Below are 19,210 nucleotides of genomic sequence, written 5' to 3' on the forward strand. Positions count from 1 at the left end.
ATATATTATTTGAGGGGGGTTTTTTTGTTTTGTTTTTGTTTGTTTGTTTTTTTTGCCATGTTTTCATGACAATTAAGCATATTTCCACCACAAATTCTTATCACAATGCAAAAAAATTACTGTTCAGATTAGCGGTCGACCGATATATCGCCAAGGCCGATGTATCGGCCGATATTTGACATTTTTCAAATATCGGCATCGGCCGATAAGTTTCTGTTTGGCCGATGTGTTCAAGGTGGGACTTTTATTTTGACGGCGATGAGAACGGCAGCGCCTGAGAGCGCACACCGCTCACATTCTCCCTCTTGTTCACTGTCGTCGTTCAGCTCTGTCTAATATAGATAGAAGTCTATCTAATAATCCGATAGAACTGTTAAACAAAGGAATTAAAATGTAGGCTATACAAAAAAGTATTATAACGATTGCTTTAATATTATTAGTAATAGAAAGGCAAACATTATAATTCTTTGTCATTTGTCGTCAGCATTCAGCAAATACGCATTAATATAATTTAAACAAATCTTTGAATGACTAATGAACATTTAATTTCACAAACCTTGCAAACTTAGTCGCATCCAGTTGTGAGATCTTGTGACGTGTGCATATGTATCCTGCATGATCGTGTGTTCTCTGTGTGACGGTCGGTCCGTGCAAATTGAATGCTGACAGGAGAAGAGTTCAGCTTCACTGGAGACGAGCGATCGAAAAACTTTAAACTAAGTTTCAAATTATGCTGCGCTTTATGCTTTTGCCCACTGTCATATTCATGTAATTTTCATTGCGTATGGTATGTAAAATGAGTGTTACCTTGGCTTTATTTGAAAATATATATATATATATATGATTCCCAATGCACACAAACTTCCCAGAATACTGAGTGCCCTGTTGGTTACAGTGATTACTTTCTTTTTAATTAGATTTTTATTAAATATTTATTTATTTGTGAAAAATGCTTTGTCTTCTAAAGTATCAGTATGTTTATTTTACACAATTATTTTTTATCCATTTTCAAATGATTTCAAATTTCTTAAATATAAATTAAAATAAATAAAATTATATCGGCTTTATATCGGCCATCGGTCTCCCTGCTTTCCAAGATATCGGCATCGGCTGTCAAAAAACCCATATCGGTCGACCACTAGTTCAGATATTAACATTTCACATATTAACATTACTGAAATGTGAGATTTTAAAATTTGTTCTCATTTTACGTCCATTATGGTAATGAGAATTGTTTGCACAAAAAAACAACAACAAAAAAACAATCCTAATTCAAATAAAAAATGTTACATAGTCTTATAATCTTAATGTAATTTTATTAATATAATTCTTGAATTTTACAATTCGTCTATGGTTTTGGGGATTGAATATGACCCAGACTTTCTAGGCAGGTTCACCTAAATATGTCGACACAGTTCTGACCCTTTGACTTTCCAGTCAGCGTCTCCATGTCCAGATCCTCCACCTTTTTACACCAAACAGATGTAACCTCATATTTTTGCCCCCCCCCCCTTCATTTCATGCTCATCAGCACACACAGCTTGTTATCAGACAGATTTATTCAAATATTCGCCACATTCGGCACAAACTGCTGCAATCTGCAGCATCAAAAGTAATTGTAGTTTATCATATGATTTGCATTTTTTAAATATGCTGCAAGGCAAGAAGGCAGGGGAGAGAATGAGAGAGTGGGAAAAGATTTGTTTGAGCCACTGTTGGCCTGAGTGCCATGAAAATAAAGAGTAAGAGGAGGGAATGTTCAGAGCTGTGGGAGGAAACAGCGTGGGATCACAGGAAGTCATGCAGCCACTGAAGCATGATGCTGCCTGGACACTCTCAGGGAAGCAGTCACGCAGGGTCAGTCTCGCGCATTGCGGAACAAAAATGTGACAGTAATGCACAAAAGTTCAGAGGAGATAGAGAAAGACAGAGTCAGGATGTTAAGAGATGGCATTTATGGTTCAAGCGCCATCTGTTACACACAAAGGATCCAGTATGTCAATTATTAATCATTAACCAACCTCAGTTCCACCCAGTCTCTGCGCTTTATGCTTTTGCCCACTGTCATATTCATGTAATTTTCATTGCGTATGGTATGTAAAATGAGTGTTACCTTGGCTTTATTTGAAAATATATATATATATATATGATTCCCAATGCACACAAACTTCCCAGAATACTGAGTGCCCTGTTGGTTACAGTGATTACTTTCTTTTTGATTAGATTTTTATTAAATATTTATTTATTTGTGAAAAATGCTTTGTCTTCTAAAGTATCAGTATGTTTATTTTACACAATTATTTTTTATCCATTTTCAAATGATTTCAAATTTCTTAAATATAAATTAAAATAAATAAAATTATATCGGCTTTATATCGGCCATCGGTCTCCCTGCTTTCCAAGATATCGGCATCGGCTGTCAAAAAACCCATATCGGTCGACCACTAGTTCAGATATTAACATTTCACATATTAACATTACTGAAATGTGAGATTTTAAAATTTGTTCTCATTTTACGTCCATTATGGTAATGAGAATTGTTTGCACAAAAAAACAACAACAAAAAAACAATCCTAATTCAAATAAAAAATGTTACATAGTCTTATAATCTTAATGTAATTTTATTAATATAATTCTTGAATTTTACAATTCGTCTATGGTTTTGGGGATTGAATATGACCCAGACTTTCTAGGCAGGTTCACCTAAATATGTCGACACAGTTCTGACCCTTTGACTTTCCAGTCAGCGTCTCCATGTCCAGATCCTCCACCTTTTTACACCAAACAGATGTAACCTCATATTTTTGCCCCCCCCCCCTTCATTTCATGCTCATCAGCACACACAGCTTGTTATCAGACAGATTTATTCAAATATTCGCCACATTCGGCACAAACTGCTGCAATCTGCAGCATCAAAAGTAATTGTAGTTTATCATATGATTTGCATTTTTTAAATATGCTGCAAGGCAAGAAGGCAGGGGAGAGAATGAGAGAGTGGGAAAAGATTTGTTTGAGCCACTGTTGGCCTGAGTGCCATGAAAATAAAGAGTAAGAGGAGGGAATGTTCAGAGCTGTGGGAGGAAACAGCGTGGGATCACAGGAAGTCATGCAGCCACTGAAGCATGATGCTGCCTGGACACTCTCAGGGAAGCAGTCACGCAGGGTCAGTCTCGCGCATTGTGGAACAAAAATGTGACAGTAATGCACAAAAGTTCAGAGGAGATAGAGAAAGACAGAGTCAGGATGTTAAGAGATGGCATTTATGGTTCAAGCGCCATCTGTTACACACAAAGGATCCAGTATGTCAATTATTAATCATTAACCAACCTCAGTTCCACCCAGTCTTCTCAACTCAAAAAATAAAACACATTATTTAATTTACTGATTCATAAAAAAGTTGCCATTTCTGTCTAGCCTTTTTTTTGTTTTCAAGTGATTCTTTGCAAAGAATCAGAATAGTCAGTCAGGCCTGTCTGTCTGTCTGTCTTGCTATCTATCTATATGTCTGTCTGTCTGTCTTTCTATATCTGTTGTTTTTATGCTCTATCTATCTTCAAGAGTTTTAAACTTTAAAACAAAGCTTTATCAAGCCAATATTTAACGTTTGACTTTACAAAGTTGCTGTTATGGTTCAAATTAACAGTTATATGAATTTCTTCACAATTCATTGTAATTCTACTTCTTTGCATTCAAATTTAAATTGCAATGCTGCATCCTATATGCTGCCTCAATTCAAATTCAGAAAACAAATGGCATGCTCAGTTCTGTTCTGAATGATACACAACCCTGGCACACATACACACATTATTTAAACAGTGAGCACATCTGTTTTTGAACTGTGCAAGTCTGGCAGATTGTGTTTAAATAAGTGTTGTTTTATCTGGAGTGTGTGTTCAAATACATTATGCCTTCACTCTTTTCTAAATCTCTGATACTGCACATGGATTGTGGCAGCCCCACTGGCATTTAGAGCACCTGTGGAGGTGTGTGTATGAGCGTTTGTGTGTTCTGTGTTCCATCATGCAGTGCCGGACTACAATTGCCCACTGTCACCCCTATTTCACCCCCCATTACCCTGGGCAGGAGGGCCAGTAGAGTGTGTGAGGGCTCAGCAAATGAGAGTAAATGGAAGAGGGAGGGAGGGAGAGAGAAAGAAAGCTAAAAAGAATCAGACAGGGAAATAGAAAGCAAAAGAAGATCCCACCCTATTATTTTGGTCCATATCTTTATCTAACTGAGCAGTTATACATACATCTCTGTGCTTACATTCAGTAAACAGTTTCTATAGCAGTCCCATGTGTCTATCCCCTCCATCTGTTGTTGCATGTACTGTACAGTGTGTATGTGTGTGTGTGTGTGTGTGTGTGTGTGTGTGGCTTTCTCAGTCTTGTCCCTGCAAGCACAGTAGGAATCACACCAGAGAACTGTGAGCAACCACACACATACATATAAACACCCACTAGCACACAGTATGTCGTCACTAAGCATTCATGTATTCAAAAAGCAGCAGTTTATTACTCCTGATATTCAAGTTATTCAATATTGCATGTGCACAAATTTGCTATATATAGGCCTATGTATTTTTAGGCACATTGTTGCTATTTATAGCACCAAAATGTGGAGTCAGTCAAATGATGCCACACAGGTGGGCAACATGGTAGCAAAATAAGACCATCTAGGTCATTCCTGTTATGCAGTGCCTTTAAAATTCTGTAACTTGAATATGCTTGTGTTGTTATTCAAGGAGGAATTTCTGTAAAAGGCTATACCAAACTTTCAGAAATGTGCCCTGGCTGAGCTCAGCCACTTTATTCATTACTACAGTCAAAAGTCAATTTTGAGGTTTTCATAAAGCCTTTTAGTTAGTCTAAAATTATCTTTATTTGTATATTTTCTGAGAGGTGTACCTTGTTCTCTGCTCACTTCTTGACGACTGGTGCTTCCCCTCAGCACAAGTTTGGTATAGTTTTAAAGCACAGCATTCCAGCATATGCACAGAATTACAGTATTTCAATATGTCTGTCTTGGCGAGTTTTCACGCAAACATAATCTGTTATGTCTTAAGTGAACATTTGGTTTACTGTTGGGGGAAAAACATCTGATCTGTAACATTATATTCGATCCGTACATTACAGTAGGTCTTAATATATAGGTTGTCTGTCTCATTAATGTTAATCAAACAATAAAAGAAAAGAGGGAATCACTCACTGCTCTTGATTTAACTGTTTCTGTAGTTTTAATAATCAGTTCATTTGTTGTGTATACACTCAATTTATTTTTACATTTGATTAGCCTATTTGTTTTTCGTACTTGAATGCTTCTGTTTAGATGTAGATGATAAAAAAGTAATGTACTATTTAATTATTTTTTTTCTCTTATATTTGTTCTATTGTTTATTTGCATCTTTGTTCTAATTATTAATAACAAAGATAAAATAAAAAATATCTATATTGTGATTACTAATATAGTAATTAATTATTATTAAGAAAATAAGTGGAGGAAAAGATGCAATGTTGCTATTTGATTTTGCTTTGAAACCTTCAGAAAACTTTAACTCAATTTTTCTCAAAATTGACTTTGCGGACTCTATCGACTTCAGATGGGTGTAGCTCAGTCATTTTTCGGTCGATTCCAACAAATCATGCATCATTTTGATGGTTTTTTAATAGAGGTTGTGAAAATCGAAAATGTGAAAAAAAACTCATTTTAAAAATGTGCTCATCGCAACTCATTTTGCCAGAACAGGTCACATTTGGCTGCTGTCATTCGTGATTTTTTAGTGATTAGTGTAATTATATAAAACAAAATTAAATGTTTAAGCGTGAAATAAACCAGCTATTGCCTTAAACCATCATGTTTATGCTGTTGTTTTACCACCTGAAATTATATTGTCACTTCCTGAAGGATGATGTCATTAAGCAACTGGCTTATATAAAGAGAAATTACAAAAGACTAACAGGATGGAAAGTGATATTAAGTGAGAAAATGATTGACTAAATTTAAATGCCCAAGAAAGCATGTTTTGTTTGAAACCATTAGGGAAAGGGAAAAAATGAAGAAACACATGGAATATTTTTTTATATATTGCCTGTTTTTCCATGTCAGAAGTTTCATATTGTAGCACCCGGGGACATGGCAAACACAGCAACATCTGCTCAAAGTACTATAATGATTTAAAATTCACCCCATGCTCCCTTAGTTGCGATATTCTGAGAAATTTAACTAGTGTGATTTCCATCTTTAGAAATTGTTTACTGTTTTATCCACTATGTTAAGACATATAGCTGATGATAACTTGAAAATGTACATTACTGTAGGAATGACCCATCAGTTCAATCTGTTGGTTTCCTATTCATTGGTTTCCAGAGCTGAAATACTTGCACACTTTATACAGACATTGTTTGTTCTGTTCAAATCCAGGCATTTAGAAAATGATCCAAAAATGTCAAATGTCAGAATGGGTATAATTTAATATTATGATGATATAAAATAATTGGTTGTGCTGTATTGCAAATGCAAATGATCTTTTTAACGCCATTATAGGAAATGTCACCTAAGGTCTTCAATGCAGTTCAACAGGCATTCTGCACATATACACACAGACACACACACACAGCCACAGAAGCTAATCAGAAAAGTGGGACCTTATTTTCCAGTCCAAATTTCTGCTGAGGATTCTTTTAAAGACAATTTTACAGAGGCGTACCCACACGTTTGAACAGGATAATGTGGCTGACAGAGCATAGAAATAATGATAATGAAGATAAATCTAAAGCAGAAGATGTTAGGGGGTGAAATCTCAGTAATGACCATGGTGGTTTTAATGGCTGCTCACAAAGCTCAGGCCAAAAAACGATTTAACTGTTATTTTAAGGTTCACAAGGAAATTGTGAGGCCAACTGACATGTTTGACCAAGAGGTTGCATTGTACTAGCAAATCATTTGACTGCTGTGAGAGATCTACTAAAGGTGATGTAATAAATCTAAACAGCCACAGATAATCTAATTTCCATTACTGACGCTCTTTGATGTGACGTTTTTGCACAGTCTATTTTGATGCTCTTTGAGGAATAATCCAAATATCTCTCTCTGCATTCTGTGTGTGGATGTGGACTGCATGCTAATATTGCATAGAGGGGTTGGAATTGATTAAAATTGTCATAATAATGGTTCACTTTGGGAGCAATTCTCTAAGAATGAATTGTGTGCCGCTGTTAGCACCATTTATTTCATTGTGCTGTTTGAGTTATGCAAATCAAGCAATGATCATACGCATGCTAAACTAACACAACTTTTAGTGAATTTGCCTCTTATGCTTTCAATAAAAATCGACATGAAGAATTGTTTCCAAGGTGTACATTTCAAGAACATGTTTTAATGAAACACAAGCAGAATGAAATTCTGTGTAAATCATACGTAAAACCAGTTTTCTATGAATTGCCCAAATTTAGCATATTAGTGAATTTATACGTGTGGCAAAATGTATTTAATGGTTGCGAACAGATTCTGTTTGACAGATTCACTTTCGTTTAATCGGTCCTGAAAACATAAACGTCTACTTGTAACGCCCCTCTACAATGAAAAACATGGTGAAGTGTGTGTGTGTACCTGGTATTCACGGTGTTATGGGGACCAAATGTCCCCACAAGGATAGTAATACCAGTAATTTTTTCATCCCCATTAGGAAAACTGCTAATAAATCCTACCAAATGTATGAAGTTTTTTGAAAATCTGGTAACACTTTAGAATAGGGACCATTCTCACTATTAACTAGTTGCTTGTTAGCATGCATACTAGCTGTTTATTAGTACTTATAAAGCACATATCCTGCACATATCCTAATTCCATCCTACCCAATATTTAAACTTAACATCTACCTTACTAACTATTAATAAAAATGCTGCTAAATATTTTGTGTGAGGTGTAGGTTTAGGGGTAAATTTAGAATAAGGGGATAGAAAATACAGTTTGTATTTGTGTGTGTGAGTGTGTGTGTGTGTGTTCAAAGTTATTTTATTCATAGCAAATGAGGATCATGTCAAGTCACAGCTGTCATACTGTCAAGCTCTGAACTCCGTGACAGATAAATATACATTGTTAACTGTCGTTCCACAACCATAATCTGACCTCTCTTATCTCTCGTAGCAACCTCAGACTATCACACAGTACTTATGAATTCAGGTAGTGTTACAATATTCACAGAAATGCAGCAGAAAGGTCGTAGGTGAGAAGAGTAAGAAGAGTTTAGTGTATGTGCTCATGTATTTTTGAGAAGTGAGAATACAGCGAGAATACAGCCGTCTGAAAGCTGCACTTTCACAGACAGTTTATGGATGTAGGAAGGCATCAAGGCACATCTGAATTCAATGTTTGCGTAACATTCTGTCTACTAAGATACCATCATCTTGTTGTTTCTTCTTTTAGTTTTTTCTAGCCTATAATAAGACTTGAGAAAAGTGTCTGACAGAGTGGTTGAAAACTGTAAATTAGTTTATACACTACTGTTTAAAGATTTGGGGTTAGTAAGATGTTTTTATATACAGTGGGGCAAAAAAGTATTTAGTCAGCCACCAATTGTGCAAGTTCTCCCACTTAAAAAGATGAGAGAGGCCTGTAATTTTCATCATAGGTATACCTCAACTATGAGAGACAACATTGTTAAAAAATGACAGTAAAGATTTTTATATTGTTGCAAAAGAAAAATCAATTTAAAAAAAAATTGTTCTTTTGAACTTTTTATTCATCCAAGAATACAGAGAAATGTATCATGGTTTCCCCAAAAATATTATAGACAGCTTTTTTAGAAATAAAAGTTTTTTGATCAACAAATCAGTATATTAGAATGATTTCAATAATAACTGCCCAAGAAGTAGGAGGTACATTTGAAGGCATTGAATGTTCAATTATGGTGCCTTAAAAATTATCAAATTATGGTTTGAAACCAGTTTCATCAGAAGGCGCCTTCATCCAGAAGTTTAACTGACTATAGGCACCAGTGCAGCAGGGCCATTAGTTTCAGACTCTGCCATGTATTAGGCAGTTTCTACATGTGCTCTAGAGATATGCTCTCATTTTGTCTCTCATAGTTGAGGTATACCTATGATGAAAATTACAGGCCTCTCTCATCTTTTTAAGTGGGAGAACTTGCACAATTGGTGGCTGACTAAATACTTTTTTTTCCCCCACTGTATATGTTTTTAAGAAAAAAAATTTAAATATATTTTTAACCAGCAGGGACCCATTCAGTAGCGGATAAAAAATGACAGTAAAGATTTTTATATTGTTGCAAAAGAAAAATCAATTTTAAAAAAAATTGTTCTTTTGAACTTTTTATTCATCCAAGAATACAGAGAAATGTATCATGGTTTCCCCAAAAATATTATAGACAGCTTTTTTAGAAATAAGAAAAGTTTTTTGATCAACAAATCAGTATATTAGAATGATTTCAATAATAACTGCCCAAGAAGTAGGAGGTACATTTGAAGGCATTGAATGTTCAATTATGGTGCCTTAAAAATTATCAAATTATGGTTTGAAACCAGTTTCATCAGAAGGCGCCTTCATCCAGAAGTTTAACTGACTATAGGCACCAGTGCAGCAGGGCCATTAGTTTCAGACTCTGCCATGTATTAGGCAGTTTCTACATGTGCTCTAGAGATATGCTTCTGTCTGTCTCTCTCTCTCTCTCTCTCTGTCTGTGTCTGTGTGTGCGTGCGCGTCTGTCAGACTTTGATCAGTAAAGTTCCTGGTGACTTGGAGGCAGATTAAACAGTTTTTCCAAATTAGAGCATCCACTCACTCACCCTGTCTCAGCCATCCTGCTCTCTCTCTCTTATTTTAGTATTTTTATATGCTATAGTATTTTTAAATTTGAACAATTATTTAAAAAAATTACATTACATTTTAGTTAATTTTTTTCTCATTTATTATTTATATAATTTATTTGTTTTAGTTTTAGTATTTTAGTACTTTAACTTATAGCAGTCATTAGCAAGGAAATATTTCTAATTTTCATCTAATATTTATATTTTATTTTATATCAGCTGTATTTCAATGACCAAAAACAATTCATAATAGTTTTAGCTAACAATTATAATACTGCTTTCCATTAACAAATCTGTCTGTATTTTTCCTTTCCCCCTTTCTTCCATTTCTCCTCTTCTTTACTGCAGGTTTTCTTAGCACAGGAGATCAGTCTGCTAAAGGGAACTATGGCCTGTTGGATCAAATCCAGGCCTTGCGTTGGCTGAATGAGAATATTGGACACTTCGGTGGCGACCCTGAACGGATCACTATCTTTGGCTCTGGGGCTGGAGCATCTTGTGTCAACCTACTCATCCTGTCCCACCACTCTGAGGGTAAGACAAATGCATGTGTTTGTCCATGTGTTAATGCTTTAACAGACTAATACTATCCCTGCACAGGTTTCCATCTCATTATTAATGCTGTGTGCGTGCGTGTTACCTCACAAAATGTCTCACCATCCTGTCCAACTCTGTTTTGTTGCATTGCTCGTCAAAAAAGTCCACCTTTACCCGCACCATCTTCGTCATCACTGTCATCCTCCCCTAACATCAGTCCTACAGCCCTCAGCTGTCAATCACACTAGGTAAGTCGTGACAGAGTTGTTACACTGGAGAAACCAATCATGTTATTTCCCTGTAAAGAGCCCAAGTCAACGGAAACAGGAACAGATAAACAAATAAAGGTTTGTAGGTAAGTGTTAAAGGGATAGTCCAACTAAAAATTTAAATTCTGTCATAATTTCCTCACTCTCATGTCGTTCCAAACCTGTATGACTTTTGTGGAACACAAAAAAACATATTCTGAAAAATGTTAGTTACTGAACACTTTCGGTCTCACTGACATCCATTGTATGGACAAAAAATAAAGTGAAGTCAAAGGGGATCAAAACTGTTTGGTTATCATTCTGCAAAATATCTTCTTGTGGTGTCTAGGTAAAAAAATACATACAGTACATATTTGGAATAACATCGGGGTGAGTAAGTTATGAATTTTCATTTTTGGGTGGACTATCACTTTAAGGTTACGTAAGAGGATAATGTTCACTCAAGTGGAGCAAAGAAAAGAAAAAAAACAAAGTGAGTTTTTGAGCACCGCTTAACTAAATTTCTGTCAGGACCACTATCATCAAAGATGATTGACACTTAACATACAGTTTGGATTGGCACTATAGTTCTGTTCTGGGCAAAAACTCCCGGCCCATCCATGCAGCCTGTCATGAATGAGCAGGGAGAGCAGCAAAATCAGAATCAGATTTGGAATCAGAAAGAGTTTTATTGCCAAGTGTGTTTACACACACAAGGAATTCATCTTGGTGTCAGGAGCTTCCAGTACAGAATGTACAAACATAGTGCAGACATACATATAATTTAAGGTAATAAAAACACTAATAATAAAGAGAATAGACAATAAATTATAAATAACAATATAGCAATAACCCCCTTTGTGTAAACAGAACAGAAACAAATGCAGATATCATTAATGTTCTTAATGACATTTTAGTGTAACAACATTATTCAAGATAAAAGGAGTCTGATTCAATGAGGAATATCAGACAGCCAAGTCCTGACTGTGATGAAAGGAGGAGTTGGGGATGGGGGAGGGTAATTTGTTCCTGAGCAAGCGATAAAGCTGCTGAATAATACTGAATAGACCTTAGATAGGAATGCCGCGATAGGCGTCGTATTCCTATAGGTAGACGTGGATCATCAGCTGATGCAAGCTTGACTCATGTGACCTGCCAGAACTAACGTTACGCTTGATGTCTGTTTGTGTGATTGTTTGGACAAGCTAGGTAAAGAGAAATGCACAGGCGTGTTAGCAGAGACAAAGCTACAGTAGCCCCTTATTGATTTCCCTGGGAAAGGTAACATGCTCTTCAATAATTAAAAAGACAGAAAGAGAGGAAGGAGGGCAGAACAAGGAAAAGACGAGCCCTTCGGTAATATGTTTCTGCTTTGTTTGTAAAGTGTTTGTAAATGAAAAGGATACAAGAGAATAATAGATTTACTGTTATTATTTCAATGCAAGATGGAATTAGTACAATGTTATCTCAATAATCACTGAAAAATGGAGTTTGTGCCAAATCAAATCCTCATTTTCCTCTGTTCTCAGTTTTTTCATTGATGCAATTCCATCTGACACTGTGTTAAGCGCTACTGGAACTGGCAGTAGTAACATCCAATTAACAAGCCCCGGATATACTAAATATATAACATAACATTTAAATAACCATACTACAGTATACTTTCATATCACAGTTAAATGGCTACTTCTGGAAAATTGAGAATTGAAAATGTCCTGCAGTGTGACATGCTAAACTCTTTTAAGACTTTTAAAATTGTTTTAAACAGCGTTTTGCTAATTAATATAAATGAAGATTTTATGACCTCATATTATTTTGAAACTATTATGAGGTATGTGTGCTTAAAAATTAATTTGTCACACCTCAGGACTACTGGAAATGATGAAAACCATTTCAAACCATTGATAATTTATGAAAAACTGATGGTGACCAGTTAGAGGGCACTTTCTAATATATATATATTAGATCCATGACATGCTATGCGTCAACTACCCTTATATGTATAAACCAGGTATGTTATGTTATTATGTATGCAGGTTTCCTTCTGTGTAGTTAACAGCTTGTTATTGCTCCCTCCCGTCCCAGGCCTGTTTCAGAGAGCCATTGCTCAGAGTGGTTCAGCCATCTCCAGCTGGTCCATTAGCTACCAGCCCTTGAAGTACACTAAGATTCTGGCCCGTAAAGTGGGATGCACATATGGGGAGACCGCAGACCTGGTGGACTGTCTCCGCAAGAAAAATTTCAGAGAGTTGGTGGATCAGGACATCCAGCCGGCCCGCTACCATATTGCATTTGGACCTGTGGTGGACGGAGATGTTGTGCCAGATGACCCCGAGATCCTGATGCAGCAGGTGATTTTGATTACTGTCATTTGTGAAGATGGTTTCCAAGACTTATGTTCGTTTAAATTCAACGTAGTCTATCAAACATTTCCAAGCCAAGGATTAGGTTTAAACTGTGTCCAGTAAACCATCCAAACTACCCTTTAAACCAAATCTTAGTGAGGCTTCAAGCACAGGATTTTGAATAAAGCTTGATCATACCTACTTTTGTAAATGCAGACTGAATGTTCCATGAAAATGACACCATTTACTTTTGATATGCAATGATATGCTATCATGTTATATAACGATGTCAGATATGTGTGTGATTCTTCAATTAAGGTCAGTAAATTCTTAAATAATTTATACATTTATACTATTTTTCTTCTTCTTTTTTATGAATGACATTTATAATCTTTAAATTTTCACTTATCATTTATTAAAAATATTAATAAAAAGACCAAAATAATTGGGTGTTTACAGGTGGAATTAGTATTAATTTAAAAATCTCTGGAATTTCAGATCTCAGAAAAAGGTATTTTTTAAAGATGAAAACGTAAAATTGCCCTGATGTTAACACCTTTTATGAATTCAGTCTTTCTTTAGAATAATTCTAGGCAACAAAGGTTGAAGAATGCCATATATGTAAGAGATCAACAAATGACTGCTTTAACCTGCTGGTTACTTGCAATAAGTTTGTCTGAGAATGTTAAATTCTTTCTCCACTAGGGGGAGTTCTTGAACTATGATCTTCTGATTGGTGTAAATCAAGGGGAGGGGCTGAAGTTTGTGGATGATGGGGGCACTGAGAGTGAAGAAGGGATTTCCGCTGCAGCTTTTGACTACACCATCTCCAACTTTGTGGATAACCTCTATGGATATCCTAAAGGTAAGATCTTAAGTCCCCTTTTTTTATTTGACTTATTTTTCTTGCCTGTTTTACAATTATCATTAGGAAGTAAACACTTAGGTTTCTATATCAGCATATTTCATATTAAATTGTGCCAGAGTTTAGGATGTTTAGATTCAATCGTGAAATTAAAGCTTCTGAATACAGGTTTAATGCAGAGCAGTCCTTGTAGTTGTTATGTTTATTTTGCCTAGTGAAGACTCAAGTCTGGTTGGGTAAACATCATTCTGACTTTTAACGAGGGGCAATGCTGAGTACAGCAATAAAATTGGTACTAGGTATCTGCTTACTCTTGATTAGGTGCTGTTGTTAACTTTTTCCGCCAGAGGGCGATAAAAGACCAGCAAAATCCATCAGCATGCTATTTTATGTGACTAGTGATGTGGAGATTTTATATCTAGTATTTAATGTCCTATGGATATGAGCTATCATATATATTGTTATTTTTACAAATAGCATGCATTCGTAGGCGAATTTTCTCTACGTTTTTTAGACAAACATATTCATACACACACTCAAATACATGCTCAAATGCTCAGTCACTTTCCTCCCACTCATTTTCTTGTCTGCTCTTTCTTTACTGTAATTATTCTCTTATCTTTTTGTAGGTAAAGACATCCTGAGGGAGACTATTAAGTTCATGTACACAGACTGGGCAGACCGAGACAATGGGGAAATGCGGCGCAAGACTCTCCTTGCACTATTCACTGATCACCAGTGGGTGGCGCCAGCCGTCGCTACTGCCAAGCTCCATGCAGAGTACCAGTCTCCCGTCTATTTCTACACCTTCTATCACCACTGCCAAACAGAGACTCGACCCGAATGGGCAGACGCTGCACACGGAGATGAGATACCATATGTTTTTGGTGTGCCCATGATTGGAGCGACAGACCTCTTCCCTTGCAACTTTTCCAAAAATGATGTAATGCTTAGCGCTGTGGTGATGACATACTGGACCAACTTTGCCAAGACCGGGTGGGTCTGAATATGCAAAATATTATTTTTCTTTCTTTCCTTCTTTCTTTCTTTAAATAGCTAAATTACAGGCATAACACATTTGTTTGAAATTACATTAAAATTAATTCTAAAAACGTTTTATTTCCTGACATTAAAATTGGGTCTGGATGATATGGCGAAAGATATTATCATGACATTTTTTCCGTATCATTCAGTGTTGATATATATCATGATATTAATTTCATACAATTAATAGGGAAGGAAATTCCACATGTTTGTTAGACCTTAAATGAATGTTAACAAATAAGTTAAATTTTTTTATGTTTTAAGTTTAATTTTTCTGGATTCAGTTTTTTATAAATTAATACATATTTTTCATAAAAAATGTTGTCTAATAAAATGAATTCAGAAAACTTTACCAATTCAATCAGTCCTTCAAAACTGTAATCAAGTGGAAATATAACAATTAATTTACAACAACATTTTTAAAATAAGGGTGCTGCACAACAGAATTTGTATGCAGTATTAATTAAAACATAGTTGAAAAAATATCTTGGTTGTATAATATTCAGTAAAATCATATGAATATAATAATACTTTGAGAGGTACATTTTATTATACAATAATAAAATATTTCTGTCAAAACATTCAGGGTAAACCAAACCTTTATTTTGGCAGCTTGCCAAGAAGACCTTGAGTTTCAGTGTTCCAGATTGTCTAGATGTTGCCTAAATATTGAAAATTTCTCAAAAGTTTATTATCGATGCTGTGATTTTTTTTTGTCCCCAAATAAATATCAATAATCACCTGGCCCAAATTCAAATTGAAGTTCTATATCCTGTATTGAATTCAAATTTGTTTCCTGTTTCGAGAATTTAAAAAGGCTTCTCAATTTAAAAAGTCTTCTCAAGTTCTGAGTGGCTCACAATCTTGGTGTGGAATTCATTAAAATACCATTTTGACACAAGATATCTGTTTTCTCTAGGGATCCTAACCTGCCTGTTCCTCAGGACACCAAGTTCATCCACACCAAGCCCAACCGCTTTGAGGAAGTAATCTGGACCAAGTTCAACTCTAAAGACAAGCAGTATCTCCACATTGGCCTGAAGCCTCGCATCCGGGACAACTACCGAGCAAATAAGGTTGCCTTCTGGCTGGAACTGGTTCCTCACCTCCACAATCTTCACGAGGAGGTCTTCAGCACCGCCACAACCCGGCTGCCTCCAGGAACCGCCCGTACCCCAATCTGGAAGGGTCAGGGACCCCGTACGACACGCCATCCCATCCCAACCTTCCCTACAGAACTGGATCCAGATGGCTCAGAGCCTCCTCGATTTCCTCCCTTCCCAGGCGACACCCGGGACTACTCTACGGAACTGAGCGTGACGGTAGCTGTTGGCGCATCGCTCCTCTTCCTCAACATCCTTGCCTTCGCTGCACTTTACTACAAGCGCGACAAACAGCATGAGATGCTACGGCACCGCTTATCCCCGCAACGAGGCGTACCTGCTAATGACTTAGCACACAGCCAAGAGGAAGAGATCATGTCCCTGCAAATGAAGCACTCGGAGCACGACGCCCACCACGATATGGAGCCATTGCGACCGCATGACATTTTACGCCCCACATGCCCACCCGACTACACGTTGGCACTGAGACGGGCGCCCGACGATGTTCCACTAATGACCCCTAATACTATCACCATGATTCCTAGCACCATCACCGGCATGCAACCCCTCCATGCCTTCAACACTTACCCTACAACCACCGGCCACAACAACACCTTACCCCACCCTCACTCCACCACCCGTGTATAGTAGAGCCCCCAAACGAGAGGACTAGCTCTCATACATATCCAGTTTTCTCTCTCTGTCCACCTTTTCAAGCTCCTAAACTTAAGATGCTCTCGGTTCAGCTGCCTAGAGCAGTGACAGCGCATCCTGTTGCTGTTCTCATAGACACAATCAATTTTGTAGAAGTGTACACACTAGAGGAGCTCTGTTTATAGACTCTACGGTGAGCAACAGATTCGGTCGGCAGTGACTCATAACTTGCTGTTTGTTTTTCCACATTGTTTGTAAAGAAATGGGGCGTCAGTGATTGACTAAGCTGATCTGATGTCAGGAGGGGAAATTATGATATTTTCCAACTTTTCTTCTTTCACTAAATTGGCGGAGTGCAGATTTCATCCATTCTTTTTGTCAGTCTCCTTTGTTATTCCATTACCAGCCCATCCCTCTCTGTCCTAATGTGATCTGTGTCCTTGGATTATGTTTTACATGAATCATAGGGGCATTCGATAAAAGACGGAAGCTGGATATGTTGTGTTTACCTGCAGTATAGTGTCAAGTATTAAATCATACCTTGTAACAAAAGACGCAGCGAATGAGAGAAAATGACAACGTCTGACAGAAGACGAAATCAAAAGTGCCAACCTCCTCTGTTTGTGTCATTTTATCACACATATTTGACTTGGCTATGTGTTGTTTCTTAGGAAGATTTTTGTATGTATAAATATAAAGACAAATATATAAAAGAATGATATAAATATAAACAGGAAAATAAGAACATATTTTCACCAAATAACAAACTTGCAAAAAATGATAACTAACCTATAAAACATTTCACCATCGTACTGTATTTTGCACATTGCAATATGGCATTTTTCTTTCATGTAGTTAAACTGTCTTTCACATTGATTAACTCATATTCATTACCAATTCCTATATGCAAGTATTATTGTTGGTTACTGGAACACAGCTGAAACCATTTGGAAGTAATCAATGGCATTTTTCAATCAATGTGAGAGTGCTGCCAAATCACTGAATCTACGGTTGTGATAGAAAATAATTGTTTATTTGATGCTAAAAGACTCTTTTAAACTGTTCTCTGCTTGCTGCTTTGTGATGAATTTCCAGGTTAAGGGTATGTCAGCAGGACGAGCATTGTTTTCTTCAGCAAACATAGTGTTGAACCGGGCCATCACGTATTTCCAGTAATCTGAGGCCTGTATGCTAGCATCAGCTGGGATGTGCCAGTCAGGAAAGATTTCTCTGTATCTTTTGTAAGGATGAGGATTATAGTTAGTCTGGAAACACTTAAAATTTACTTCACTGTGGACATCTGTTGAGCAGATATCAGTCACTAATTTTTTATTGTTTTCATGTCTATATCTGCCAAGTCCCTGAGGTCTGTGAACTGAAGCACAGTGATCAGTGTGGGCTTCTCCACCAGCCTCACAAGGAGCACTGCAGAATGGACACTGTTGCCCACATCCAAACACACGCTTGAAGAGCTCATCCTGGGGTTTCATTTTGAGCATGCAGAGTTTACCCTGTATGTCGACTTTCTTCAGTTGTTCCATCATTGTGTGTTCCATCTCCTCTACAGATTTGGTTAGCCAGCATGCAAATGGCTCTTGAGAAGCATTGTTAAAGACCATTACTGTTTCTAGAGCATCTTTGGGAATTATTAGCTTTTGTCCAAGCTTCCTGCATATGCAATGTATGAATCCTTTGATGCCATCTTCATTTGTTTCATTCTGTGCCATTTTGACAGCTTCTAGTATCTCCTTGCTGATTCCTCTAAGGTGGCGCTCCTCCAACTCAGACATTTCATGGTGATTCGAAAACTGTTTGGTGATTTGATCTAATATCCAGCCCTTAACAAAACCTTCATAGGAGCTAATGTATTTCACATACTGTTCAAACTTATCTTCATTCACAAGTTGCTTTAAGAGTGAGTACTGGAAAAATGCACGAGTGCTGAATTGAAATGCATTTTTTCCCTGAAGCATTTTGTCAACGATGTCTGGCCCCAGGGATCTGTAGATGAATGTCTCAACTGCAGGAATCAAGCACAGTGTGGTGAATTCTTCAGCCTTTCTCTGACACTGATCGCGATCATGGAACAGGTCCTTGAAATCATCACGATATTTGTCTTTATACTGATCAAGGCATCTACGTGGGTCATTCTCCTTGATGAAACGGTCATGCATGTCTTGAAATGCTCTTGCAGAAAACCCACAAATGTATAATTTCAAGGACAGTTCAAATTCAACTGAAAACCCCATATTCTTGTTGGACTTCAATCTGTTATCAGCTATGTGTAGGATCTCCTGGATGTAAGCATCATGGTAATCCGAAGTCTTGTCCAAAACTAACGGAGAGCATGTCTGAATGATATTATCTGCCAAATCCTGTAGTTTCATTGCAGAATTGTCATTTATTATGTGTTTAAACCACCTTTTGAGAAAGATTTCATTGGTGGCTTTGAACACCCCTGTTCCACAATTCATCAGATTCACTGTAATTAATTGTTCAGCAACAGAACTCCCCTTCTGTTTCATGTTTTCTCGAAGTTGCCTGTAAACAGAATCAAATATATTTCTTTGCTTCAATCCAGTAAACGACA

The 19,210-nt window shown here is 36.8% G+C and overlaps 2 protein-coding genes across 6 annotated transcripts in view; one reads left to right on the forward strand and one right to left on the reverse strand.

Annotated features, from left to right (window-relative positions):
• Window positions 1–17,335, forward strand: part of nlgn2a (neuroligin 2a) — a 226,299-nt gene extending 208,964 nt beyond the window's left edge. For all 5 annotated transcript variants that reach the window (XM_016249931.1, XM_016249933.1, XM_016249930.1 and 2 more), the window contains 5 exons: window positions 10,173–10,358; window positions 12,695–12,960; window positions 13,660–13,819; window positions 14,449–14,815; window positions 15,783–17,335. In XM_016249931.1, coding sequence (XP_016105417.1) covers window positions 10,173–10,358; window positions 12,695–12,960; window positions 13,660–13,819; window positions 14,449–14,815; window positions 15,783–16,614 — 1,811 coding nt within the window. In that variant the 3' untranslated portion in view covers window positions 16,615–17,335. The remainder of the gene's footprint in view (window positions 1–10,172; window positions 10,359–12,694; window positions 12,961–13,659; window positions 13,820–14,448; window positions 14,816–15,782) is intronic.
• Window positions 17,336–17,438: 103 nt separating this feature from the next.
• The window catches only part of LOC107564781 (interferon-induced very large GTPase 1-like), a gene marked incomplete at its 5' end in the record, with an annotated part of 3,292 nt that continues 1,520 nt past the window's right edge, over window positions 17,439–19,210 (reverse strand). Inside the window, one exon of the mRNA XM_016249938.1 lies at window positions 17,439–19,185. Coding sequence (XP_016105424.1) covers window positions 17,652–19,185 — 1,534 coding nt within the window. The remainder of the gene's footprint in view (window positions 19,186–19,210) is intronic.

Source organism: Sinocyclocheilus grahami, unplaced genomic scaffold, assembly GCF_001515645.1.
Source record: "Sinocyclocheilus grahami isolate Dianchi unplaced genomic scaffold, SAMN03320097.WGS_v1.1 scaffold961.1, whole genome shotgun sequence".
Lineage (NCBI taxonomy): Eukaryota > Metazoa > Chordata > Actinopteri > Cypriniformes > Cyprinidae > Sinocyclocheilus > Sinocyclocheilus grahami.